The sequence below is a fragment of the Chaetodon auriga genome, chromosome 1 (assembly GCF_051107435.1).
Source record: "Chaetodon auriga isolate fChaAug3 chromosome 1, fChaAug3.hap1, whole genome shotgun sequence".
Taxonomy (NCBI): Eukaryota; Metazoa; Chordata; class Actinopteri; order Chaetodontiformes; family Chaetodontidae; genus Chaetodon; species Chaetodon auriga.
The window spans coordinates 24,289,427-24,316,837 of NC_135074.1; the positions used below are offsets into that span (position 1 = coordinate 24,289,427).

The following is a 27,411-nucleotide window of genomic DNA, read 5'->3' on the forward strand; positions in this document are numbered from 1 at the left end:
GGTATGAAATGACATAATAAGTAGGCTGAAATTGAATAAGAATAATTGGAAAACTCAGCCTTTTGAGTTGCGTCCTTTCGGCGGAATGAAGAATAGAAATTAGTCTTGATAAGGTTGGGTTAGCTATCTTTGACAAAGGCTCGGGAAATAGAAATAGACCGTGGCTGCACAGAAGCCAGTAGAGCAGCAATTACAAACAAGATAACAATTTTGCTTCCGTGCTTGAACTTTGAGGAGGGTATAACAGCTGACACGAGGGCTGAGGATGAGAATGATAAAGAGGCGGAGGAGGGGAAGCGACATTTTTAATCTGAAAATTATTACATCTGGACTAGTGACTCTTCAAGGTTTATCAGATTACTTTTCCTAATCATTGCACCCTGAGTATGTTTGATCTCCATGATGAACACATGATTAGTTTTTCATGAAACCGTTGAAGCAAAACGCTCCAACATAAGCTGTGGCGAGACGCTGTTGATTTAGCTGTTTGAGAGGCAGCAGGCCCCTCCGTCTACCGCGCGCTAGCCTGAGCAGGAGCCCCCGTGGGATTAGGGTGGGGTCAGGCGGGGTCAAGTCTATGGGTAATGATATATCACCTGCTGTATATTTAAGGTTTTGCTAATTCTCCTCTCAATTATGACCATTCCTTTGACCTGTTGGCCTTGGAGGCAATGAAGCGACACAATCAATTTGAGCAGGGGTATACATTTTTGGCAGGGAAATGACACCATCCGGATGCTGCAAATCACAGACGGGCAGCCCAGATGATCCCACACTTGCATGCATGATAATGTCATTGTCTGACAGGTGAAGGGTATAATATGAAAACACTCTCTCTCTCTCTCTCTCTCTCTCTCTCTCTCTCTCTCTCTCTCTAGATAGATAGATAGATAGATAGATAGATAGATGCCATAGTTTATTAAATGGGACTTTAAAATAAACAAAACTCGACAATAACATCCATATAGAGCACCACAAAGAATAATTTGTAAATTAATCATTTTTGATAATCAATTAATTGTTTAAAAAGTAAAAAGCAAAAATTCCAAACTTTCTCTTGCTCTTGCTTCTTATTTGTGAAGATTTGCAGCTTTTCTGTGTGGCACATGATTGTAAATTGATCATTTGGGGGCTTTGGACTCCAGGAAAGCAGGCATTTTTCACTATTTTCTAAAATTTTAAGGATCAAACGACTAACCAAGAAAATGATAAGCACATTTAGTGATGGCAAAGCCCTATAGTGTTGAGTCAATGCCGTAATAGTAGTAAAATTATACATGTTAAAGGCTGCAATTTATTACACTCAGAGGAAATTCAATATGATGAAGTCCAATACAACAGCACTACAAACTGCCACTCAAAAAAATCCATCAGGGTGACACAGCGCATAAGTTTCACAAAGGTCTTTACTCTTTTATTAGATTTTATGAAAATGCACAGGGGTTTCTGATTTTCTGGTCACTTAGTGTACAACCTTGTGGAGTAAGGCACAGTTGAAAACTTCTTTCAAATCCGCACTGAATTTGTAATAACAGTGACACAATGTCATGACAGTGAATTGGCATTATATCACTGCATTTTAAATCGTTCTTAATATCAGAAGAAACACAGCAGTAAAGATTTCCTCCAGCATGGGGAAATTTCCATTAAACAGCAGAGAACGAGCTCAGTGTTTTTAAATATCTGTTGTGCAACACTTGAATGACATAAAGCACAAGAACTCTCCACAGATGAAGCTCTGTAACCCCTGTACGCCAAGCTCGAGCACTCAGCATCCCAGCATAATAGGATGACAGCCCGTGTGAGCAGAGCGAGGGGGATGAAAAGAAGGTGAAATGGATTATTTAACCGTCAGTGAGCAGGGAACTGCAGGGGGGTTCAGTTCTCCATCACTAACTTTGTTCTGCTTGGATAACGTAGAGAGGAGACAGGAAGTGGCGTGCTCGCTGCTTTGCTCCAAACAGACCGGTGTGATACAGGGCACACCGCAGGCAGGCCGCAGATGAAGGCCACATCCCCTTTAGTTTTTGCGCTGATGAAGTTCTTAGACACACAAACTGGAGCACATCATTTCGTCCTGGGCCAATTCACACTGAGTGAACATCCTGTGGAAGTGTTATGGGATGCTTCAGGGCTTGGCTAAGTGATATTTAGTTGAATCTATAATTCTGAAAGTGTCATTTCTAAACACAATTTTAAATACATGAATAAATTATGTACTGGACATTCGCTAATCAATACTGATATTTTGCAGGCAGAGGATCTTTTAACGATGGGGTAGTTTCTTAGTACAGGTCTTAAAATGATTCAGCAATACCATGAGCTTTGCGTTTATTGCAGCCAACTTACTGGCATTAGAGACTCCAGGAAAGCTTTAGGGACTGTGGCAAAATTATTAGGTGAGCAGAGGAGGCCAATAAAGGGGGAGGATTATGTATTTTTTTTTCTCTTTGCTGAACTGAGGCTAGTCTGAAATTTCTGGATGGGCAGGGGAGGGTCTCTTAAATGTATCTCACCCTGGATTTATATGCACAGAGCTGCCAACATTGCCTGGAGGGCAGCATTATGTTTACCATCATTTCTAGGGTGCAATTTGGTGAATTTGGTGAAATTTATAGCTCCATTAACACATATTATATGTAAAATGGTGCACCATTTTAAGTTCTTTATGCACGCTTTGTTTTATGGTTAAACTAGTTCAACACTTTTAAATTATTTTTGCACAAATTGGAGAGGGTTTTTTTTTTTCTAAGCCAAGTGGACTATCCATGAACAATTGAAGAATAAAAGTCAGGGCCTTGCCTTTAAGGCCATACAGTTCAGCTGCCCTCCACACCCCAGTCACTTTGCCACAGCCCCTTGTTTGAATTTCTAATTTACACACTCCCACAACTCACTGCTCATGATGAAACATCTATTGACACCATTGACAATTAATTCAAGAATGAGAAGTGTCTCGTCAATTCAAAAAGCTTCCCTGTTCTTCTCAGACAAGACTTTTTAGAAATGGATGCAGTCATTGTAGTTCATGTACTCATGTACAATAATAACTTAACTTTTGTACTTAAAGAAAACAGCGTGCTTTGATTTTTTGGGAGAATCCATTACTTTTCCTGTGGACAGTATTTTGAATATCCATGTTGTCAGATTCAAGTAGCGCTTCCTCCCTTGTTCTGTTTTTTTTGCTGTAAGTTTGCTTTAGATCGATATTAGATCTATAGACAGAACTTTTCTTTCAGTTTAGAGTGTTTGGTTCTCTGCAAGTGAACACAATGAGCACATGGAAACAATACACTGCTAGTGTTTACTTTAGGTGCCTATTTCACACCTGTTGTACTCTCTTGCGCTATTTTAGGTCTGTTTGTACGACTGTGAGGTTTGGCAGCATCGCGGCATTATACATTAATGTGTTGCTCAGTTTCTGGTTTAACCTGAGAATCATGTAGTCCGTCAAGTCAATTTAGATTAAATTAAAAACAAACCCGCACAGCTTTGAAACTATTTCAGCCAAGGTGTTCTGAAGGATTTTTACCAATAAGTCAAACACAGAGTGTTTTTCTGTGCAGGTGAGCTCCTGTGAAGTTGCATTTGATTGCATCATTGTGAAAACTCCTAAGAACACACAGCTTCTGTCAGTATCCAAATAGCAAATTGACAAGAATCAGTCTGAAATGCATATACATATTGACACAGAGCCAGATTTATTTTTGTTGCGCCTCCAGCTCTCTAACAGGTACTTTTCTTTTAATGACAGCGAGTTTATTATCTGGCTTTATGTGCCGCTTTTTATCTGTATATTGGTGCCACAGTGACTACTAAATGAAATCGCTATTCCTTTATCCAGGTGCAGCATTGCATTAGAGACATATGTTTCCCATCTTTAATTTGCTGTCATACATTGTCTAGACGTTTGTGTTTTAAAGCAGCAGTTACAGTTTACATAAAATATACGCGGTGTTGTGTCTCTTGTTTTGGCTTTTTTGTATGATGGCCTCATATTCACCTGTTTATTTTCAATATATATATTTCTTACTTGTGATATTCCATCTTTCTGTGAGTCGAGAGGCTCTCCGGCTCATTGTTTTCATAGGAACTCTACCAGGATGAGAAAAAACTAACAAGCACTTGTCAGTTCTCAGCCATCACTCTCCTGACAAGCCACTCCTGTGGACTTCTCCTCTTATCTTCCTCTCTCTCACCTTACAGTCATGTGAGAGAGCACATTTCATTGCATTTGTATGTGTGTACAAGTAGGAATGTGCACGTTTGTGTGCGCCTGTGTGTGCGTGCATGTGTGTGTGTGTACATGCTTGCCTGCATGCATGTGCAGTACCTGTGTGTATACGTGTGTGCTTACATGTGTCAGAAACTCAACATGATCTTGTCTCCGGTGAAGGCCTTGGATCACCCGGCCCTGCTCACTCCAGACCTGACAGTGCAGCTGAACTAATCAATATCTCTCTGCAGTCAAAGGTGGGTTCTGCCACGAGGCCGCAGGGGTGCACTAATTGATGGAAACTCACCGCCGGCTAGCTCCATGCCCTGCGGCGCTGGAAGACGGAAAGCTAGGGCCTTCCACCGGAATAGAAGGGGAAATAGAGGACAGAAAAGGCCGAGATCATAATCAGGAAGGAGGAAGGTGTTTAGTTTTTGTCACTTTTGTCTGTTTACATGTGTGGCACAGTGTGATTTTACATGCATGGGACATGCTGCTTGTTGGGTGACATATTTTGCACTTTGGCAGTTTTTGGCTCACTTTCTTGTCTTGTGCTGAAGGGCAATAATGTTCAACATAGCAATGGCCTTTTTGTATGCAGGTACATGAAGGAGGGCTTTTTTTTCTCCATATTATTTTCAGTGAATCAATGTAATAGGTCACCTTGCCTTAAAGAACTGCTATGGAGTCATAAAACATGAACCCATAAAAAAGAATTACATTAATCTGATTTTAAATGTTTAGTTTTAGTGTCACGTGACCTAAATCCAGTCTCTGAGCTATAAGACGTCTTTCAGAGGATTTAAATTCTGAAGCAGATGAAAGAAAGATGATTTAATAATGGACTTGCTAAGGATTTCATAGCATGTTTGACAGGAAACATCAAACACGCTATAAATTTTGAATAAATAGATAATAACGGTCATATTATTATTATATAATGTTGATAGTTGATTCTTTATATTCACAATCAGGTAATTAGCAGAGTCCTTTGTGAGCACCCTTGTAAAAATAACATGAAAAATGTGCCATGTAGCAGGTATGAACCACTGTGCTTTAGAGGCTGTGGTGTTACAAAAGTGTTGCAAGCCAGTGTTTCTTTTCTCACTCGTCCAAGTGACTCTGAAACCACATAAATTATCCCATGTAGAAAACTCACCACAATCAGGGTTTTCAGTCAAGAGCAAAAAAAGCCTGTGTCCCATTAGAAATAAAAGATAATTTGAGAGAATGCCCACTGACTTGCTTCTTCTTAAGAATATATTGTTATGGTGCAGACTAAGCACGCCATGATAATTAGCATCAATAATTGAGTAAGGGGAAATGGTAGAAAGAGCTGCATTCAATGCTTGCTAAATGTGCCTGAGAGATGCTGAGATGGACAGTCTGACTAGCTAGCTAATTTGGCTCCTTTTTATGTGGCACTGAAGATTATCTTTATGTTTCCACCCGCTTAGCTTTGGCTCTTATGAAACCTGGGAAGAGAACACGTAGTGTTTCCTGTCATTGCCATTTATCAATTGTTTGGTGGTACATATCGATCCCAAAGAGCATCAAAACAACATAAAGTGAAATGCATGTCTTGTCCTTCAACCCATTCATGAATAAGAGCCTTTGACTTCATTACAAAACGGATGCATGTGCTAATTGAAATCATATCACCATATATTTGAGACTGGAAGCTCACAGAAATGAAAACAGGCCTTATCTCACGCTGTGGCGTAAACATTGCAAATATACATCTAATTCTTATCACAGTTATTAAATGAACATATATTCATTTCTGTTTCTTTTATTTTAAAAAGCGCATTTACACGTGCACATTTATAGCAGTCCATGCATCTAGAAGCAGACATTGTAAGTGAAGGCTGTGTCTTTTTTACTTCTGTGTTGTGCTGTGTATATTATGCTGACGATTACCTTTCTAGAAATCTTGAGACTGAGATAACCTTAATGCAGAGCTAGCTGGAGGGCAGTTGTTGGCAAGAGCTGTTGCTGGTGTCTTTGGAGGAGGGAGGCTTGCCTCTAAAATAGGCCAGAGATCTGTTGCAGTCCAATCATGCCCATGAATAATGTGATCAGCAGAAAAATTGGAGTGAGCCTACTGAGGGAAAACTAACCTTGAAACTTACTGCATTATCAGACTGAAGCAACCTGACAGGCGTTTTAGTGCAAAATGTGGAAACCTTTGGAAAGATCTGGGTATTATGATTAAATTGGACCTTATATACATGTATATTTTTTTTAGGTTTTTCTAAAAAGACATCACTGATCATGCAGTTTACACAACATATTTCTATATATGGATTCAGATGTGGGTTTGCAACAACACACATGCTGTAAAATAAAAATAAAAATGTGAGGCAGCCATAATGCAGCCTGTGTGTGAAGGACTGGAGAGTCTTCCACAACAAAGAAAGTTCAGAGTCAGTATTGACTGCAAACGATAGGCAAACCCCCGCGGGAATAAGGTGCACTTTCCAAAATGTAAATCAGGCCTTCCCTGAGACACACAGGCCTCTCCCTCCCCTGCTGCTCAGAAAGCTTTGCCATTCACCTTTAAACAGCAGAACAATAATCAATGGAGCATTATTAATGCTGAAATCACTCATGTGCACTCCTGTGTTACCCTGCTGAGCGTAAAGCCACTGAAGTCATGTAGCCCATACAACGGATTGCATTATATGCATTGCGTGGTAGAAAAGTACACCTATCTTAGCTTCATATGCTGACCTGAGATCTATATTTATCCAACATTCATGACAGGGATCGTGTTAGCATCCACTAAAATCTCGATTTTTGTTTTTAATCACCCAGAGACCTTATTGTTAGCACTGATCATGAACTATTAAGATAGAACAGATCCTCCTGAGGCCTTTGATACCTTCGACTCCATTCCACTGTCTTCTTTCTCTACATTTCTCTTAATCCCTAAGGTTTTTGGGCACCGGTATCAAGAATTTCAGTCTTGAGACAGAAAAGAATCACATATGTATGCTTCAATCTTTAATAAGCCATGTTTCCTCACCGTGTTACACACGAGCCCTTACTCCATCCCTCAAAGACCGTGGTGTGAATTTTTCACAAACCATGTCTCAGTTTCTTGTTCATGAGCTGTCTCAATACACAGAAGCCCATTCCTTTCCTGGAGTACAGCCCTGCGTATTTATCGGACATTAGAAGAGTGCGAGTGGAGCAGCGGTGCTCGGCAAAGGGAAGAGGAAAGGAATGAGCGCTCTCCTTCATTACAGGGGCCAGATATAAATCAAACTAATTATGGAGCCACTACAGTATCGAACCCATGGAGAGGAAATGAAATGATCGGAGGCAGGTCGCAGCTCAACACAGAGCGAGTTAATGAAAATATTAATTACCTGATGATATACTGGGAATCTGGAGTCCCCACCCCCACCCCCACACATCTCTCTCCATCTCAAACCCCCTACCACAGAGAGCATTTGTTTTAATTGAGTAATAATAAGACTGTTACATTTGGCTGAGTCACTTGATTTGAATGGGTAATTGACCAATAAAGGCCCATGATAGCCAATTATAAAATCCAATGTAGCGCTAATTAGTTAGCAACTCTTAAGTGTCCTGGCTAACACCGAGAACATTACACGTCAGTGCAGCTGCTTATTTTAAAAGTCGTAAAATAAAAGCCAAGTGAGTTCCCCGGGTGAGCTTGATCCACATGACTGATACTAAATTAGTTGCCTCAGTAACTCACACACAAACACACACACCTCCCACCCAACGCTACGGTGTAATTTGCTGTTAATATCAGATTTTGGCCTCTAGATCGATTTCCTCTGTGTTTTCATTCTGAATTATTCAGCGGTACACTTTATCTCCTCACCTTCCCCGCTCCCCAGTCTGCAGCCCCCCTCCCTGCCATTCCATTTGTCACATTTGTCAATAAGTGGGTGAAATTTGGATCCTGACTGTGTGGGACAGGGTGACTTGTAGGGTGTAGATATGAGGGTGGGGTGACCCAGACAGATACTATTGCACAACAGTCAATCACTGTAATTAGAGGAGGTATCAACAGTAGTCTGGTCCACTGAGGTTTGAGGTAAAGGATGTGTTGAAGTTCATGCTATTCTTAGGATCAGCTCATTTACTCTCTGGAATGAATGAGTGAGCTTTAAACCTTAGCTGAAGATTTTTAAACAAATCTCATTCAAGTTTACCATTTTTGCCTGAAAAAATTGCTCAAATGATTAACTGATTATCAAAATAGTTTTGGGTAATTACCCAATTTGAAGCTAATAATGTCATTGGTTGGCAGTTTTATTGAACTGTTTTATTTCATAAGCTTATTTGTCAGGAACAACGCTCGTTTTCAACAGAAAAAAGAATATATTTGATCTCTTGTCAATGGCCAGATGTTAAAAGATGTCGACATTGCTACACAGATGTGTCAAGAAGTGGATTCTGCTCTGTCTTAATTTGAATAACAAGAGATTTTCAGATATGATGCCCCACAAAAAAATGCCAGACGTTGCCAACAAGCTACATTATCTTAAATGTATGAGTGAGTTTGTAGCACTTTCCAAGGTGGAGGTTTGGAGGACAAACTGATAGTTCACATTATTAATTCTTCTAGATAATTACAACCTATTCATTAATTAACTGGCTGGTAATTACCAAAACTGACACCAAAACCATGCTCTGAAACATTTGCACAGATGCGTCAATGTGTTTAAAACTCAGGCCTAATAACTCATCTCAATTCATCCAGCTCGATGAGGTGACACATTCAGTCCGCTACCTCTGGCACATGGGGAGTCAATGAATGAATTTTACATAGCTGCATTCCTGCATTCAGAGTGACAGGCTAATCAGTACTTTGCCAAAGTCGACTCCAGCTCCACCTGTCAAAGCTAACATTCTTCTGCGGGGCCGATGAAGTCCCCCGAGTAATAAAGCAGAGAGCTGATTTCACACCGTGTGACCTGCAAGGCGCGAAGTCAGGTCGCCGAGGACATAACAATCAATGTCAGAACATGTGGTTTTGATGAAACGTGTCAGAAATGGCTGCAACTTAACATGGGATCCTGCAGGCGCTCGATTGGTGCCTCTTGGGCGTGATCATGATTAATACAGAATGTTTTCTGAGTGATATAACATTGATGTAAGGCAGCAGCAGCAAGGGGGTATTGGCTGTAGTAGAGACTGTCCTGGTAACTGAGAAGTCACGGATCTTGGTGAAGTGCCCTTGAGGAAACATCAAACTTTTACCTGCTGGCTTTTATTCAGGTAAACTCTGCTGAAGATGATCACACTTCATACTATGCCGCGGCTTTAGAGGAGGAGACATGAACACCACCCAATGGTGCAGCGCTTGTCATCTTTATTGTGTGTTGGCTGGTTGACTGGTGACACTCAGGTTGAGGTGCTGATCTAACAACTGTGTCAACTGAGTCGGAAATTCCAGTAAGGGGATCTAGAGGATGATATTCCAGTCTGAGTAACAAGAGGCTAATAAGATCACAGAGAGACGATCAATGGCCAGTAAGCTGAGCTCTCTTTTTGTCTCCCTCTCCCTCTCGCTCTCAGACACTTGTTTCCTTCTTGCTGTTGAATGCTGTCTGATTTTGCATGGTTCCCATAAACATCCTCCATGATTCCCTGAACATGCCATAGATGCTTTCGCTGTGTTTTTAAACAGAGCTTGTGAAGATCCCATGTGAGCTGAGAACGTCCCCAACATGAAGATTTTTTCATTGGATCCTCACTTTGACTAAGTTCAGTCATTTTGGTGTGATTTATCACTTCTACAGCTTTGGTCACATGGATGAAGGGCTACCAGGCATTAACATGAAGCTCAGGGCCAGGGTGAGGTTCTTGGGTACAAAGCTGAAACCATCCATCCATTAATTGGTTACTTGGTCACCAGAAAATGAATCTGCAGCTTCTTTGAGAACTGATCAATCTTTTGAGTCAGTTATCAAGAAAATTGCCAAGTATTTCCTTCTTCCTGCTTCTTTATTGTGAAGATTTTCTATTTTTCTCTCTTTTATGTCATTGCAAACTGAATATTTTTGGATTTGGGACATTGATTGGACAAACCAAGATATCTGAAGACGTCATCTTGGGCTCTGGGACCAGCGCCATTTGCAACTTGCCATTTACTGACATTTTATAGACCAAACAACAACTCGATTAATCGAGAAAATAATTGGCAGACTAATCGATAATGAAAATCATAATTAGTTGCAGCCTCACCAAGATGAATAGTGTTATATAATTTCATTTTTACAGCCTATAGGTAAAGCTTATGGTAATTGTTAGAGTTTGGGTTGGCATTAAGAAGGTTATTGTTCATCTTTCCTTAGGGTTCAGGGTTTATGACTTGTCTCCAGTGGTGGCATTACACCATGAAATTTGAACATAACTTCAATTATTGGCAACTTTTTCCATGAAAATTAATTTGTTTGGATTTCTATACATTCAGGATTAATCTACATATATTAAAGTTTTACTGGAGCCTGATGATTTGTGAATTAAGCTGCAAAGCAAAGTTTATGTACACCTGTGTATGTGTATGGGTCTGTGTATGTGTCCGTGTGTGTGTCCGTGTGTGTGTGTGTTTACAAGCAGGAGGGTGAAGAAGATTGTGATTTCTTTTGCGTCATGGGAGCAAAAAATCAAATTGCCATCAATCATCCAATTAGACTTCTGTTGTCTTGCTAAATGAGCCACGGGACTTTGAAGTTGCACAGCCCAGAGTGGTTATCAGGAGTAACGGGGGAGACAGGAAATTGAAAAATGACAAATACATATGCTACTAGTACTACTGCTGTTGTACAACTATTTGAATTGACAGTGACATTCAAGGGTATAACTATTCAATATGAAGTGTGTGTGTGGGTGTGTGTGTTGGACTGCATCAACATTTGTTCCCCTGCATGCTTCTCAGCCCGAGTTCAGCAAATGAGTTGAACCAACCTTCCTGGGCACTCTTTCCTCTCTACTCCAAGAACTCATGAAATATTTAACGTGCCTCACAGTAACCTCTCTCTCTCTCTCTCTCTCTCTCTCTCTCTCTCTCTCTCTCTCTCTCTCTCTCTCTCACATCCTCTTTCACAGTTTTCTTTCTGCCGTTCTGGCTGATGGTCATGGGATGGATACGTTAATGTCCACTTAAGCCCTGCTAGATTTTTACAGTCCAAGTGATATCCCATCAGCCCCCAACATACATGCATACATATACTTAAACAGTATACTCACACACTCGGTGAACTTTCACTCTGCTGTGCTGTTATTTTGTGGATGATTTCTGTGCCATTTCATTGTATTCAGCCTGGGTGTGTATAGAGATAGCTGGATACAAATTTGACACCCGGCCGATCGGCAGCTGCCGGCTGTTTAATCAACAGTGATGAATATTTGATGGCGTGGCGGCGGGCAAACGGTGGCCGACACTCTCCTCATTATCGAAGTCCATGTGTACAGAGGAAGATATTCAATATCTAGCGATGGGGGACTGGCCTCTCTCAGCCACATGAAATGCCCCCACAGGTCCTGAACGAAAAACTAGATGTTGTATATGTGGTGCTAGAAAAGGTTTCATTCATGGAGAAGCGGTGGAGAGACAAAATAGTTCAGTAAAATAAGGAATAACAGAGACACGGTGTTTAGCAGTCAGTTTAAATAAAGCAGTGAGGGTGCCACCTCGGCATAAACATATAATTTGACACTTCTTTCCTACTCCAATAAGATTTAGCTTGTTTTCAACAAGCGTAATAATTTCTTCTAAAGTGTGCACTGGAGTAAATTAACCAATCCTCACAAATTGGAAATTTGGAAAAGTTTAGTTTGCTTTGTAGCACTAAGCCTTTAAAGAACACCATTTTCTCTGTAGATTGACAAAAAATCACCGCATATTTTCAATTTCAAACTTTGGAATAAGCTCGTCAGTATTTGGTGAGAAGGAAAACTTTCAGGGTTGCACCGGGACTGCTGTAGAGTGAAGGAGTTTGCTGTCCAGCACCAAGGTCAGCGGCAAAGAGCAGTACTGGGGCCAGAAGAGTCTACTCTGCTGTAATCCGTCTGGATATGCAGTGTTTCATTAGTACCTCTCAGTGGTTTGCAAAGCTGAATATTCCAGCACAAGAACAGGAGCGGAGACACCTGCAGTTCATATAAAAGGAGTAGAGTTCAACCTTTCATCACCAACTGTGAGGCTCATTGAAGTTGCAAACAGTTTATAAATGCTGTTATAAATTGGTAGCATTCAAGCACATGATGACAGCTAAGAACCCAACACCAGTTGTTCAATCTAAAGCATGAAAAAGGGAGAAAGAGTAACATGTTTCTGCTTTATGAAGGAATCAGATGTGGAAATAGGCAGCTCTGCAATTTCTATGCTAATTTCTACGTCTTTGGTTCGTCTCTGTTCTGTTGCGTGCACTTGTGGCTTAAGACAATGGGCAACTTCAATAATGAAATAAAGTGATAATGATATGTAATAATAATCATCGCAAGAGATTCAGTTTTTCTAGTTCACATGAAATTGCATCCATAACTTGAATTTTATTTGCTTTTGCTTGAATTTACGCTGCTGTTTATGTGGAATCTCCTTATATGGTGTTGTCTTGCCTCTTGTTTCCTGCCCCTCTCCTCACCGCACACCTTCTGTCTGCAGCACGTGTTGGTAATGACGACGGGGAAATGGGTTCAATACAAGGGTTCAAAGAGCACTCTGCCCGAGGCCATGACGGCTCTTAAGAGACAGGACTTGGGAAATAAATGACATTTAGGTAGGAAGGCAGATTTAGCATAAAGTGACATTTAGGTGGCAATACCTATTTTTCTTTTTTTGAATGAGGTGAAACATCTGACGAACCAGCACAGACATTGACGAGCGTTTTGATGTTTTAATGCTGCACTTTATCAGTATGGATGTCAAACGTTTGAGCATTGGAGGGTTGAAACCTACTCAGCTTTGTTTTGAGGATTTTTTTCAGATTTCCATCCGTAGTTTTTCACACAGCTGCAAAGACGGATTATGATTAAATTAAGTAGCCCTATCCTTAGAATAATTTGATGATTAAAACTGTTAAATGTACTGGCTGTATGCCTCTTTTACAGTACAGACTGATGCTTGTTTCAGTTTTTTCAAAGCAGACAAATGCAGATGTTGCAAATAACCTGCACGAAATGCAAAAAGGTTTAGGTATATCAAAGCTAAACATCTGCCAGCATCAACATCAACAAACATCACAGACGTCTACTTCAGGGCTCTGCAGTCACATTAAGAGTCACGTATTTTGCTCCAGTCAAACCCAACAGCAGGTCATTTCCCTCGTTAGACGCTCTCACCGGTTGAAGCTGCTTAATCGGTTAAATCAACCATTGCAGTGAAAACGGCTGCTCGTAGCTCTGGTTGGCACATGGATGGTGACTGATGACACATTAAAAATCAGCTCCAGTGAGAGGAAGTGTTTAAGTCTTGCATGGTGATCAAAAGAAAGCTGCAGAGTGGTGCTGCGATGGCGTTCAGGCTTGTTTCAGTGCAATTAGATTGGACTCTGGTAAACACCTAAGAGTGAATAAAGGTTGCAGTAACCAGACAATAAGATTTTAAAGTTTCCTGCAATGCTCTGGGTTATTGAACTAGGATAGTTGAAGTAAACAGCTTTATGGAGGGTTTTGATTTCACAACTTTAAGTGGCACACTGCAGTCACTGTGCTATCTACTATATTTAAAATGTCAGTTTGGCATACTGCAGACTTCAGCTGTTCAGCTAATTTGGTTGATAGTGTACTCTCATTAAAGCTGCCATCTAATTTTATTTGTTTCTAAATTCAAATTATGTGGTACTGCCCAAGCTGCTTTGCAATTGGATTTCAGCTTTCCCCACCTCTCTCTCTCTGTATGTGTGTGTGTGTGTGTGTGTGTGTATGTGTGTGTGTGTGTGTGTGTGTGTGTGTGTGTGTGTGTGTGTGTGAGGGAGAATACATTTTTGAGACAAAGTTATAACTCTTGGTGGCGGCATGAACGAGCATAGTCTGTTTTAATTATCTTAATTTTAAAACTGCAGCCACATGATTCAAGTGAAACAATGTCACAGAGGTTCATTCCAGCCTTCACCATCTTCACAGAATTATGTGTTACAAAATCTATTGGAACTATTTTAATGGTCACGCTTTTCTTGCCTCGGCTGAATGGTTCCATCCTCCATTTCTGCTTCAGACATATACAAAAGAAAACTTTTGGTGTCTTCCAGCTCTAGTTTTTTGTTAACAAAAGCCACAATAAGAGGGTGTGTGCTGGCAGACTTTGATCTTTGTGTGTGTGTGTGTGTGTGTGTGTGTGTGTGTGTGTGTGTGTGTGTGTGTGTGTGTGTGTGCTTCATATAAATAGGAATCTAAATTGTGCTTTTTGGTATGCGGCTACCCGCATATCCGTGAAGCATACATACCCATTTTTATCTGTCAGTAGCTACATGACAAGAGGTCAGCCCCTCAAGATCAAATATTTTTCTTACTAAATGACGGATTTATTAGACAAATAAGTTGTTCGTCTGACTCTGAACCCTCTGTGATTGAAATATACCCCTGTGTCAACAGCATCGCCTCTCAAACCGGGTCCCGGGCGATGGAGGGCTGCCACAGCGGATTACTGAGCAAATATAAGTGGGAAATGAGTGCAGATCTGGGGGATCTACCCATCCACATCCCTGGTTTGACATTTCCGTCCAAAGGCCAACCTTCCTGCGCATTGTTAGATCAACGGAGCCCTCGATGGGAGCTCTTATTTTTTGTTTTAAGATACTGCAGAAGGAGAACAATGTCAAAAAACAAGGACAAGAATAGGGCATACGGCACCAACGCGGAATATGTGCGCTCTCCGTTTCTTTTTACTTTAGCTTGTAGTGTTGTAATTATAATGATCTAATCCATCTTAACCTGGGCGCCTAACAGCTGCGATTAGGGTAGGCCCACTCCCTTCCGCTCAGAGCTATAGTAAAAAGTCGTGCGCTCGTAAATCTGAGCGCCTGCGTAACCCTAACGTGCGGTGAAATCATTATTTGGCGACGTGGTGTCACAGACTCTCTCGTCTCGTCTGTCAGGAATCCAATTTCCTTTTATTTACATCCACGGTATAGATTAATTACTCCCCCGACTAGTAGCCTGAAGGAATTAAGTTATGAGATCCTTCGGTAGGCCCCGTGATTAATCCATCGCGGCCTATGCAAAGATACGAAGGAGCAAGGAGAGGAGGCGATGAATACTGCTGAGATAAGATCACAGAGTGTTACATAATAATAATAATAATAATAATAATAATAATAATAATAATAATAATAATAATAATAATTCGGATAAAAACGAATTGTTATCGCAGACGTTTATTGGCTGTACGTGACGGGGCACCCAAAAGCATCACGGGATGGGACAGGGGGAGGCGGGGAGGGTGTGAGGCGGGGGAGGGAGGCTCTTGCAGGCCCAGGCTAAAGGCGGTACACGACCAGCCGATGCTGCGGCCCACTATTGATAGAGCTTTAAGGGTTATGATATCGGCGAAGTTACTGATGAAATACCCCCCTGATTAATAGGGGACTCTGTCGTAACGGGCTGACATATGGTAGGCGAGGCAGCTGGGGACGGTACCTCAGGCATCCCCTACAGCCATTAACATATTAGAGGCTATTGTGCAGGCAGACCGTCCGACTTCATCCAGAGCCCTTGTGTGGAGAGACAGCACCCCAGAGCTGTTTGATATAGGCTTTCAATAATGCATCACTCCTCAGCTCGCCAGCGGAGCTGTTCGTGGTGCTGAAATTATTGCCATGTGGCGCGTGCGGTTCCTCGCGTGGAGCGTGTTCAGCGCCGGCGGTGTTGTGTTTCCGTCCGTGGAAAGTTTGAACTCATGGGATGAAAATAACAGATAGATAGATAGATAGATAGATAGATAGATAGATAGATAGATGATAACAGAGCCACATGCAGAAATGCGCGCGCACACACCTTCTGCATGAAACAGCAGGGGGGTGAATTCGTCCAGCACGTGGAAAAGTCCGAATTTATTTAGAATTCAGTTTTTCTCTGAAGACATTTATCTCCGCATCAGTCTGTGCTGCCTTCACGTGAAATATCTGGGGAAAATATTCAGGCTTTCTTGTGTTTTGTACACTTTCTGGCTAATCTTTCTGCTAAAAACGTTTGCCTTTATTTCTTAGAAACTTGAAATAATACGGCGAGGCAGACCAGTGTGGAGTGACAACACATGCACGAAGGATGACGATGACCTGCAAGTTGAAAAAAAAAAAACCACTGTTGACAAGCAGACTGGCATCTAAAGGTGCTGCGCCTGTGTGGATCCATGGCAAACATGTAGCACAGCCTAAACAACGAATCATCCACAAAAATCAAACTAAAAAATGATTTACTCACGTTAAAAGAATCGCTCACTCTTCTGTCCATGTAGCCAAAAGCTAAAGAAAAGCAATAAGGAGCAGCTTTCTCTGCTGTTATACCGCCACTTCCTCCATCCGCCTGCTCCCCCCTGAAACCCCCGATAGCTGTCGGAAAATATTGCATTTTATATCAGCAAATCGCGATTAATATTGCATTAGTTTGCGTTTAAAAATTCGTTTTTATAAATGCAGCGGAAAGTGAAGCTCACCAAAAATACACACACACATATATATATATGGACGTATACAGTGACTAGAAATATTTGGAGGAGGTTGGAGGTCATGCAGTGGTCATTTAAAATACATAAATCCACTTTTCTTCATTTCTTTCATTTCTTTTCTCTCACACACATCCTCCCTCTCTCTCTCTCTCGCTTTAATGTTGCTGTTGAGTTCTTTGTGAAACTCCATTAAATGTTGATTGTTGGGTCTTCAACACAGCAAAAGGCGGTGACTTTGTCTCAGTGAAGGATTCCAGACACGCGGATCGATGTCTCATTTAACAGCCTGTTCTCCTCTAATGAAGCCAATTATATGTGCAAACATTCAAAGAGATGGAAAACTAAAAACACAAAAAATCCTTTTTTTATGACTTATGATAATTATTAGATCACTTAACTTATTCTGTTGTAACATTAAAAAAATACATTAACTTTTCTCAAGCAAAGAGTGACGCTATTATTATTATTATTATTATTATTATTATTATTATTATTATTATTATTACCTGTGTTTTTAATATTTTTACATCGTTTTTAAATGGGTACAAAATGTATTTAAAGGTGAAAAAGTCCATTTAAAAGTGTGACAAAGGCCTTTTTCATCTCTTTAACTTCGTTGTTGTTAAGTTTGCTTCATGTTCCCAAATTAGAGAAATTTGCTTAACCATAAATTGGACCAACTTTGAACGCATGCAAGCATTATTTCAATGATTAATATTTTATCTCGATGGTAGAAATGCAAGAGAAAACTTTCACTTTTTTTTTTTTTAGGTAATTTAAAATCAAAAAAGACATCTAAATAACGCAAATAGACAAACTGTGGCCACAATAAGACGTCAAACCATGACACCAATACTGAGATTAAAACCTTAATAATTATGTTCGGTGTAGGCCCAATCACAAGCAGAAAAACGTGGTTTTCTTTCTTCAATTTATTAGAAGATTGCTGGAACACACCTCCCTGTTGGATTTGGCTTACAGGATGAATAGTACCAATGAAAGTAAGAGGACAACAGAGGAGAGTGGAGAAGTTGTGAGAGAGGGAAGGAGACAGTGGGACATTTTTCCATGATGCACATGTCGCCGCAGTTTTGTAAACATACTTGTGCACAAAGTAAAATATTACTTACACAACGTTTCCGTAACAATTAACACGACAAACAACGTGGTGATCTCAATGTGAAAACAGGCATTTAACAGTGACTTACACCATCCACAAAAGAAGGTCTATCAGTAGACAGCTCTACTGTACGCAGTGATTCTTTTTCCAATGCATAGAGTGTTTGCACTGCAAACTGAAACACGTTAAAGAAAACCTTTGTTTTCGGAAAGAAAATTCCCCCATGAAGCAGACAAGGCTCTCGTGCTCTCTGGGTCTCTTTGAAACTTTTCCTCGTGATGCCAATGGTGTCGATAGACCCTAGAATTAATTTCCAGAACACAGGAGCTCACCTCTGATAAGTGACAAAGTGATGTCTGTATATACAAAACCATTTCGACATAACCGATCTAGAAACCTAAAGGGCCTTTTGTGCAAATTCAAAATAAATATACTGTGTCTCTAGATGTGACAGCCTAGAGAGGCTGAATTACTGCCCGTGAATTAGGATTTCATGCAGGCCTACATTTTTTTTTCGTTAGCCATAAAAGTTTGCAACTAAATTTGCGTTTGTAGCAGCCTCCAAATAAGAGTAAAGGAACAGATGAATAAATGAACAGATTCATGAATTATTCTATACCAACAACGACAGAAATCAAACCGAAAACACAGTTCAACAATCAATGAGGTAATTCGTAAATGGCTATACTTCAAATAATAGGCCTATTCGGAGAAAATAACTCGCTATAGTATCAAGCAAATTACCTCTTTCCACATGTTTTAAAAGGCAATGTCGACGTCGCTAAACTTTTTCCCTCGAAACAACTGAGCGAAATTTGTGTAATCTGTTATTTGCATACTTCACATTCACCGATAACGTGAAAATAAACAAGATATATGAAGCCTCATAAAATGGGTATCTAAAGCCCATTGTGCACCAACGTGTAAAATCGCTGGAGACAAAAGACTGAAAATGGTGTCTTAGTGTCCCTTGGTCCCCAAATTCAGTCACACTTTTTTTTTTTCCTTTTCTTTTCCTCGCCCATCAGTGAGTAGCCGAAAATTTCAACCTCTTCTGCTTCTGTCTTTGGTTACAAAACCACACTCGCACCACATTTTTTTTCAGGTCCAACTTTTCAGCTATAGCTGCTATTTTCTCGGACGACGGCCGAGGCTGTACGGCGAAGTAAGCCTCTAAAGACCTCTTTTCTGGGGCCGCTATCGAGGTCCTCTTGCGCTTCTTCTCTCCTCCGTTGAAAATGTCAGGTTTGCTCATTTTCTCCCTCTGGGCCCCCTCGGCCTCCTCCAACCAGGCCTGGAGGATAGGTTTGAGCGCAATCATGTTGTTGTGGGAGAGAGTTAACGACTCAAATCGACAAATTGTACTTTGGCTGAGTGATCCCACGCCGGGGATTTTGAGATTAGCCAGCGCGCCGCCCACGTCCGCCTGGGTCACCCCCAGCTTGATCCTCCGCTGCTTGAAGCGCTCCGCGAAAGCCTCCAGCTCCCTTGGGTCTGTGTCCGAGTCATTGACGGACGGGAGTCCGGTGTTAGTGAGCCCTGGGCCGCCTTGACTCCCCCCGTGATGGCCCGGTAAGAGCCCGTGGTGAGTGAGAGGCGAGTTCATGCTCATAGCCTGGTGGGAGAGGTGACCCAAGCCGTGCATGTGAGAGTGCGGGTGGGAGGAGGTGGAGATGAGCCCTCCGCCGCCACCTCCGCCGCCCCCACCACCTCCTCCGCCGGTCCCGTCGTGCGCACTGGACATCAGGGCGAGGGACGGTGAAGTGATATGGTCCATAATGTCCGGCGGCTCCAGGTTCTGGTGGTGGTGGTGGTGATGGTGATGATGATGGTGGGCCAGGGGAACAGTGGATGTCGACGAGCATGGTACGGTGCTCATCGTGTGGTAGGTGGCGTCGGGCTTGAACGGGTGCGTCTTGCCCTGGGACACGGCGATGTCCACGGCCGCCAACGCCTCCGCCCGGGCCAGCAAGGTCTCATCCAGGCTCGCAAATATGTTGCTCTGCAGCTGCAAGGGCGGAAATTAAAAGGGGAGAGGAAGGGAGAACGAAAGGGTGTGAAATGGGTAAGAAAAGGGAAACGACACGGAGAAGAAAGAGAAACGAAACGTCAGGAAAAAAGAAAAAACACAAATGCAACATATCTGTCAGTCGGGACTTTTGGCGACACATCACACAGCCGGAGTATTCCTTTAGAAGCGGCAAGTCATAAAAATTAATACAAAAACAGTAAAGCCAGCCTTTGCGTGAGCATGCTTTCAAAAAGAACACTCGTGAAGTGATTGCCGTGGAATACATGAAAAAAACATTAAGTGCGCGTCTTGGCTGAATGTGCCTTGGAGCAGCCCTTGTTATTACGCACAGACAGCGTTCAGCGCGACATGCAGCCGAGGCATGAAAAAGGACAAAGTCGAAGTTTTTGGGGGATAATTTACCTGAGGAGTTTGTAGACAGGCTCTCCTTATAGCTTCCGAGCTGGAATGCAGGGTGGTGTACTTGTGCTCGGGTAGAGAGGGATGCATGGCGAAGTGCGGTTGTTTGCTGTTCATGGACATCATCTTGGCGAGCTTCTCCAATTAAAGTGCACGGGAAGAAGAGGGTGAAACGGCTACGAGAGCTGGAAAATAGTCATAGATACACAGTGATCCTTTGCCTATCCGGTAATGATGCGGTGTAGTTCGCTGTGTAGTGCGCCGAGTGCAGCCTTGAGCCCGGAGATCACAGAGATGCCTGCAGTCTCTCAGACGCACTTATCTGTCTACTGTTTCCCACTGCTGGGGATGAGAGAGGCTCTTACACCTGAGCGCCTCAGATCTCGTCAAGCCCATGCTCGGCTGCTCTCGCGAGACATAAAATGCCAGAACAGTGAACAGGCTGACAGATAAAAACTGCTCACAGGGCAGGCAGGAACATCTGGAGACTAGACGCCTGCTTTTTTTTAAGGGCTCGCTCCACTCCATCCAGCCACGGAACTGCGCCGGTCCCAACGCCTTTAGGCCTTATTATTTACTTAGAGGCCGTAAACCATTGACTTAACGTTGTTTATTTTAGCAGCCATACACTTTGGACTTGTTATCCATCTGATTTCAGGAAGTTGTTTTAAAGAATTATACGGGGAAGGTGTCTAAATGAGTGGGTTAAGCATTCAATATTATAGTCTGCGGTGCACTTTTTTGTGTCAAAATGTACAGTCTACAACAATGGTAACAGGAGAGCAACTATTATGACGACGCTTATTACTATTATTATTATTATTATTATTATTATTATTATTATTATTACAAAGACGCAGCAGTGTGCAAATATTCTTTATTTTATTGGTTTTACCAGTTGTTCACACCAGTGCCACATCTTTAAATGTGTAGGTTACACGGTTTGTCCCGTCTCTGATCTTAACCCTTAGATGTACTGACACCGCTGCCTTATCATTAAAGCCCATCATCGCCAGATGAGCACTAAACAAATTGATTGAATACACCAGCGTAACCTTGTACACAGTCTTTACCTAAATTAATTAATCCCAATGAATTAACACTTCATTTATTCAAACCACAACGGTTACCCAATTAAAATTTCATGCAGCGATTAGAGGTATGTGAAATATACATGATATCGTTAAATTTGCATAATAAATAAGGCGCGTTCTGCTGCAATGGAATTACTGCGCGTGTGAGGTCTCTAATGTGTGTCGTTATAGGCTACAACATGCTTTTACATCGACCTGAATGGGCATTGCTTTTTCGACTTTTAATGGCAGCAAATTAATAATGGTTACTGTTTAATGTAATGCAAATAATCAGGAAAGGTTGCACAGAAATATGGTATATGAAACATGGTAATGTTTTTAAAAAAAAAAAAATCATTCGCTTGTCCACTAAATATGAATCTCAGTCCCACCAGAAGTCACATTTTGGAAATTTAGCACAAAATACAGTCCAATATGGTGGAAATCAGTCTAAACCCTCAAGACTGGCCTGCATCATGTGATCAAGGTACTGCAAAAGAAAACAAAGTTTAATACATTGTTTGTCATTTCATTACTATTTTATTTCCTAACACTCTTACATTGCAATATTTAATTCCAAATATCAGTGTTTTTCATGATGGTGTGTTTATCTTCTTCTTCAATATGGGCATCATCATTAAGATTATCATGAGGGCTTAACTGAAATGACAAGCTCATACAAACAGGCTGAAAGTATGTTTGAAAAATGTCTCAGCACCAAAAGTGATGCACTACAGTAGAACAACAACAGCAGCACAGAGGTGTTTGTCTGATAATGACACAGACTGTGAAGACCTACAGGCCTACAAGTTGACTACATACCTGTCATATTTAACCTATTTATTCTTAATGTATGCAATGTCACACCTGGCAAATAGCAATAACGGACAATAAGTTACACCTGAGCATCACATTCACAAATTTATTCTGAAGCAACACGGAGTCAATGTTTCCAGCCATGTGTGGCTGTGAGGTCAGAACACAACACACTACAGTGACGGCGAGAACCAACAGGTTCAGGTTTTAAAACCTTCACATGAGCTTTGAAAGTTTTGTGGGACTGCTTGTGTTAAAAGGACTGTGAGACTTCCTCTTTGTTGGCTGGCTGATGTTCAGTGCGTGTCTCTCTCTTGTGTTCACAGGTTTACTGAGGCAGCTGGAGGAGGAGGAGGAAGAGGAAGGGTTTACGTGATCAGTGTCTTGGCTTGTTGGGCTGAGGGAGCTGGAGGGACCAGCCTTATTCTCTTCCACTGAATCAAACAGCAAATCAAAAGACAGTTCGTCAGTCTGCGAGGACCCTCCATCCCCTGCAGACCCAGGAACATGAGCACTGGTCTCCCTGTCTGACCTCTGTGCAGCAAAACCTTCCTCTGCAGAGCCTTTTGGAGCCTCTTTGTCATTCAAGGGGCCATCCACATGGTCACAAGGTGGGTGGTTCTTCTGGTCACACTGTATCACGAGCTTGCCGCCATGGCTTGACAAGACATCGGGGCAGGTTTGCGGTTCTGGGATGAGAGTTCTGTCCAAGTCTGTAAGAGGGGAAGAACTCAAGGAGATCTGAGAGTCCCTGCTGCTGCAGCTCTCTCCATCCAGCATCATGGAGTCCAGCTCGGAGATTTTGTCCAGGTAAGCTGCATCCATGGAGGCCTCGCTGGACATCTGGAAACTATCAGGTTTATCACCTTCAAAATCAGTGGATGTGGATCCTTTAAGTGAGCTTTCTTTACTTAGGCCCGGCTCATTAGATCCAGGTCTCTGCCAACTACCCCAGAAGACAGACTTTGAGGGTTCCGTGTCAGGATTTGAGGGCAAGCCTTTGGGGAATTTCTCAAGGCTGCTGAATTGGTTCTCCATGGTGCTGCCACTCTTACCTGGACTAGGAAATTCTTCAAAATCAAGCCTCCTCAGATAAGACACAGGCTTAAATGCAACTTTCTTTTCTCGGATGCCGGGGCTTCTCAGAGTCAGGGACCGGAAGGCAGAGGATGGCGTGGTGGGCAAAAAGTCAGAGGAGCTTTCCATGTCCTCATTTTTCTGCTCTTCCCTCAGATTCTTATTCAGCTCCTTGCAATCTGCAGATGGCATGAACATCAAACTGTGATTTCTGGAAAACGTCCGACATGCCGCCTCTGGATTGCTGCAGATTGACCCCCTCTCGTTGTCACTCAAGCTTCTCATCATCATGCTGATTTTCTGTTGCTGTGTTAAAGCGTCTGACACAGCCTTGCTACTCCTAGACGCCTCCTGCACGTCAAGACACGTCCTCTCGGGCTTACTGACCCGACACTGCAGGTCTTCAATGTACTGGTCACTGCGCTCCAGAGCCCTCTTCAAGTGGTCCACTTCACGCTCGTACTGCTGGATTTTAGCCTCCAGTGCTGCCACTGTGTAGCGACCAAACCTGGGGACAGATCATTTTGTATCTTTAAATTGTTCGCGGACCATCGTGTGACAAGAGCTAAATAATATCTAGCTGAGTGTTTTATTTGTCACAGCAAAGTAAAACAAAAGCAAAATAAAATAATAAACCTTGTCTTATGGAATATTGGTGGTCGGTTGAAAGCGGCCTAACTGTTGCTGATTTGACAGACAAAGGGGCAACCCGACGATACAGGAATTACAAACCTTAGCAGGAAGCCACTGCCTCCACGGACAACACCCTCTGGATGGCACAGTACAACTAAACAAACAGTTTTCGGAATGGCCGAAAGAAACATGCGTGATGACATGTTGTTATGGTGATGTGTTGTTTACAGAGAACGGTTAATTATTAGATATTAATTATTAGCTTCTCATTGCCCAGATTGCCCCATTTTCTCCTTGTGTGATGGAGCTACGTAAAGTCCCGTTGTACATTCTGTTGCAGGACGGCAATTTTAACTTCATGTTGCCAGTATTTTATCATTAGTCTACCATCTGCCAGAATCCATGTGAATGCAGCGTAACAGTTCATTTTGTCTGTACAGTTACCCATGACAGTGACTTGGAAGCACACGTCAAATACTTCAGCATTTTTTGTCCCTACCTGGCTGAACATTTCTGCACCATTAACACAAGAGGGACACTTACTTCTGAGGAGATCTGCTCGCCACCTCTGCTTTCAGTCTCATGTTCTCTTGTACGAGGTCGACATTTTGAGATCGCAGTGCCTTATTTGCCTGAGGACACACAGTTGGAGCATGTTGCGCATTATTCCACAGAGGTAGCAAATTAACAGTATTTACGTTATACAGATAGAAGCATCGATTAAATTCATCTTCAATGGGTGGTTCCACTGAAATTTACATAGGTAAATAAACACTGTGTCGTGCTGTTTACCCTAACTCCTTAATTATGAAATGATGAATTACGATGATGACTACAAGCCAATCACATTCTTTCTGGGGGGGTTTCAGTATATCATTATAGTTCTTAACACATAACATATAACTAAATATTAAAGCATGTATATTTCACCTGAATACAGTTACAGTGAAATGATGGACATCTTCATAGAAAGCAAACTTCCCCCCTGTTCTCTGACCCCCTAAAGAGGACGCTCAAGGTGCCACAGCTCTCCTTTGACCATCAATATACCGTAGCATTAAAATCATGCAATTTCTTAAACCTTCTCGGCTGTATACCTCCTTAAGCTTGTCCATGTCCTGCTTTACTTTGTCGCAAACATCTGTGGCAGCTCGCAGCTTGTTTGTCCACTCTTCCAAGATATAGGGGTCAACTTTTTTGTCATCCGTTTGCACTGAATTAATGATGCAGGGATCCAAAGCAGTCTTCAGTTGTGACTCCAGACTTTGATTTTTTGTTTTCAGCTCTTCATTTTCTCTGATGAGCCCGTCAATTTCCTCCTGTCAGAGAGGAACGGGTTGAACAATAAGGACGTTACTGTGCCATCGTGATACAGGCAGGCTCACCATCGTGTTGAAAAGTTAGCACTGCTACTATTGAACCATGTCATTGTAAACCATCACATTGTTTTTCTTTTGTGGCAACCTGAAAGCTGGACACTGCTGTAATCTGAAACAATTTGCTTTCACAGAACCTGACATTGTATTGAGGCATAACTAAATTAACAATTTACACTTTTTTCTCCTGCAATGCAAATAATCCAAAGAGTAACAATAAACTGCTCTATCAAATATTCTGACTGCATTATCCAAGAAAATCTGTATCAGTGGCTGCACCTGAAACTCTTCTGTTTCAACCCTATAGCTTGAACTTAGATTTTTTGGTGAGAAATCCCTTTATAACTTTACTCAAGAGCGTCAACCTGCTTGTTATTGCTGTGAAAACATATGAAAATACATGTCACGATGAACCTGTACCTCATACTCCCGTAAGAGCAGTTCCCCTCTGGTTTTTCGGAGACATTTCCTCGTGGAAGGGCTATCACTGTGATCGCTCTCGTTTGTGCCTCCTAAAGAAATACACCAGCGCAGCAACAGATAAACACACTCGACAGGAAAACACACTGAAGCAATGTTCCAAAGTCGCTCAGCTGTGATGAAGGTTCAGTGGTGCTGTAGTTGTTTACCTTGTTTACAAGCAAGTTACCAATACATCACCTGGGTTTTGCTTAGATAGGTAAGTGTGCAGAGAGAACAGGGCTTTTATTTTAAGGTGCATTTAAGGTGCATTCACTGGGTCCAGCTGATCAGGATTCAAGTTGTATTCACAAACTGGGATCAGAAGGATATTTTATACTAGCTCTTACACCATGTTTCATTCATCATTTTGCAATGGGATCCAAAGTGATGAGGCCAGCAATAACAAGGAAGAAAGGAAACTATGGATTCGTGTGATCAAGATTTTCAGAAATAATCCCCATCATCATCATCATCATCATCATAAAACCATGTATGGAAGAACAAAAACTATGTGTAAGCAAACATACAGCACACTCTAACATCACTCCCATGAATATCTGGCTGACCTCCTCCTATCTCTGCCATTGTGAATGACATATTTCTCAATTTCCCAACAGTGCTGGATCATAACAGTTGATTGTAACAACAAAGTATTTGCCCAAAGTCTTCTGTCATTCCTCACCGTCTATGTGTACTGCTTGCTTCAGTGGAACAAGCAAGCCACTTTACTGGCCTACAATAAATCAATCTTAAGTTAACTAGACTGCAATGATACCGTGCATGTGGTCAAATGGGTGAATCAGTCAGATGAGTGTTTGTATGGAGCTACTCACCGATGATTTCTCTGCAGGGGTTTTCTGCTGTGATAGGGACCCTGCAGGTGGGACACTGGCTTGCTTTCTTTAACCACATCTCCATGCAGGATGAACAGAACACGTGGTGGTTGGCACAAATGACCGGCTGCCTGACCTGCACGGAGCGAAACACGCGAAGATTATTATTTGACATTGACAATAAGATACTTTAACACCAGGAAACACAACTTGAGTCAATAACCGAAGCTAACGTCTGCTGTGAGAACTTCTTGTTGCACATAGGTTGTAACATAACAACATTCAGTTTAGCGTTACTAGGCAGCAGTTTGTTCCGTGTAACGTAAACACACCATCTTTGTTTAATGGCTGACGGACGTCAACAGGTTTAAAACAGAGCGGCAGTTACCTTCCCGAGACATATCTGACACGAAATCGGCAAAGTCAGAGAAAGGGTGGATGTCTGAAAGTTGAGAGCCATGCTTTGAAGGAAAACACTGTGCTCACAAAACACACTTCCACTGAGCGCATACAAATTTCCCAAACAGGTCCCGCTCCGCCGCGCGCCCGGTCTGAAAACTACGGAAAGCCAAAAAGCCTAAAAGGCTATACAAAGCAAACGTTTAGCACATGAGCTAACTGTGTAGTCTACCGTTTCAACCATAACAAATGGCGTGGTGAAATCTTGGTAAGTGCATCATTTACTCAAGTGTGGCCACCTGATGAATGTAAGCCCACTGTCC

At 41.9% G+C, this 27,411-nt stretch overlaps 2 protein-coding genes across 2 annotated transcripts; both read right to left on the reverse strand.

Annotated features, from left to right (window-relative positions):
* Positions 1 to 17,796: 17,796 nt before the first annotated feature.
* pou4f1 (POU class 4 homeobox 1) lies at positions 17,797 to 20,773 on the reverse strand. The gene is made up of 2 exons (XM_076730634.1): positions 20,423 to 20,773; positions 17,797 to 19,996 (listed from the first exon to the last, which is right to left on the reverse strand). The coding sequence occupies exons 1-2, from the start codon at positions 20,543 to 20,545 to the stop codon at positions 19,013 to 19,015; spliced, it is 1,107 nt and encodes a 368-aa protein (XP_076586749.1). The 5' UTR covers positions 20,546 to 20,773; the 3' UTR covers positions 17,797 to 19,012.
* Positions 20,774 to 22,156: 1,383 nt separating this feature from the next.
* Positions 22,157 to 27,201, reverse strand: obi1 (ORC ubiquitin ligase 1). Its single transcript, XM_076738153.1, has 6 exons — positions 27,078 to 27,201; positions 26,690 to 26,825; positions 25,815 to 25,906; positions 25,116 to 25,337; positions 24,562 to 24,650; positions 22,157 to 23,893 (listed from the first exon to the last, which is right to left on the reverse strand). Exons 1-6 carry the CDS (start codon positions 27,147 to 27,149, stop codon positions 22,525 to 22,527), a joined length of 1,980 nt encoding a protein of 659 aa, XP_076594268.1. The 5' UTR covers positions 27,150 to 27,201; the 3' UTR covers positions 22,157 to 22,524.
* Between the last annotated feature and the right edge of the window lie 210 nt (positions 27,202 to 27,411).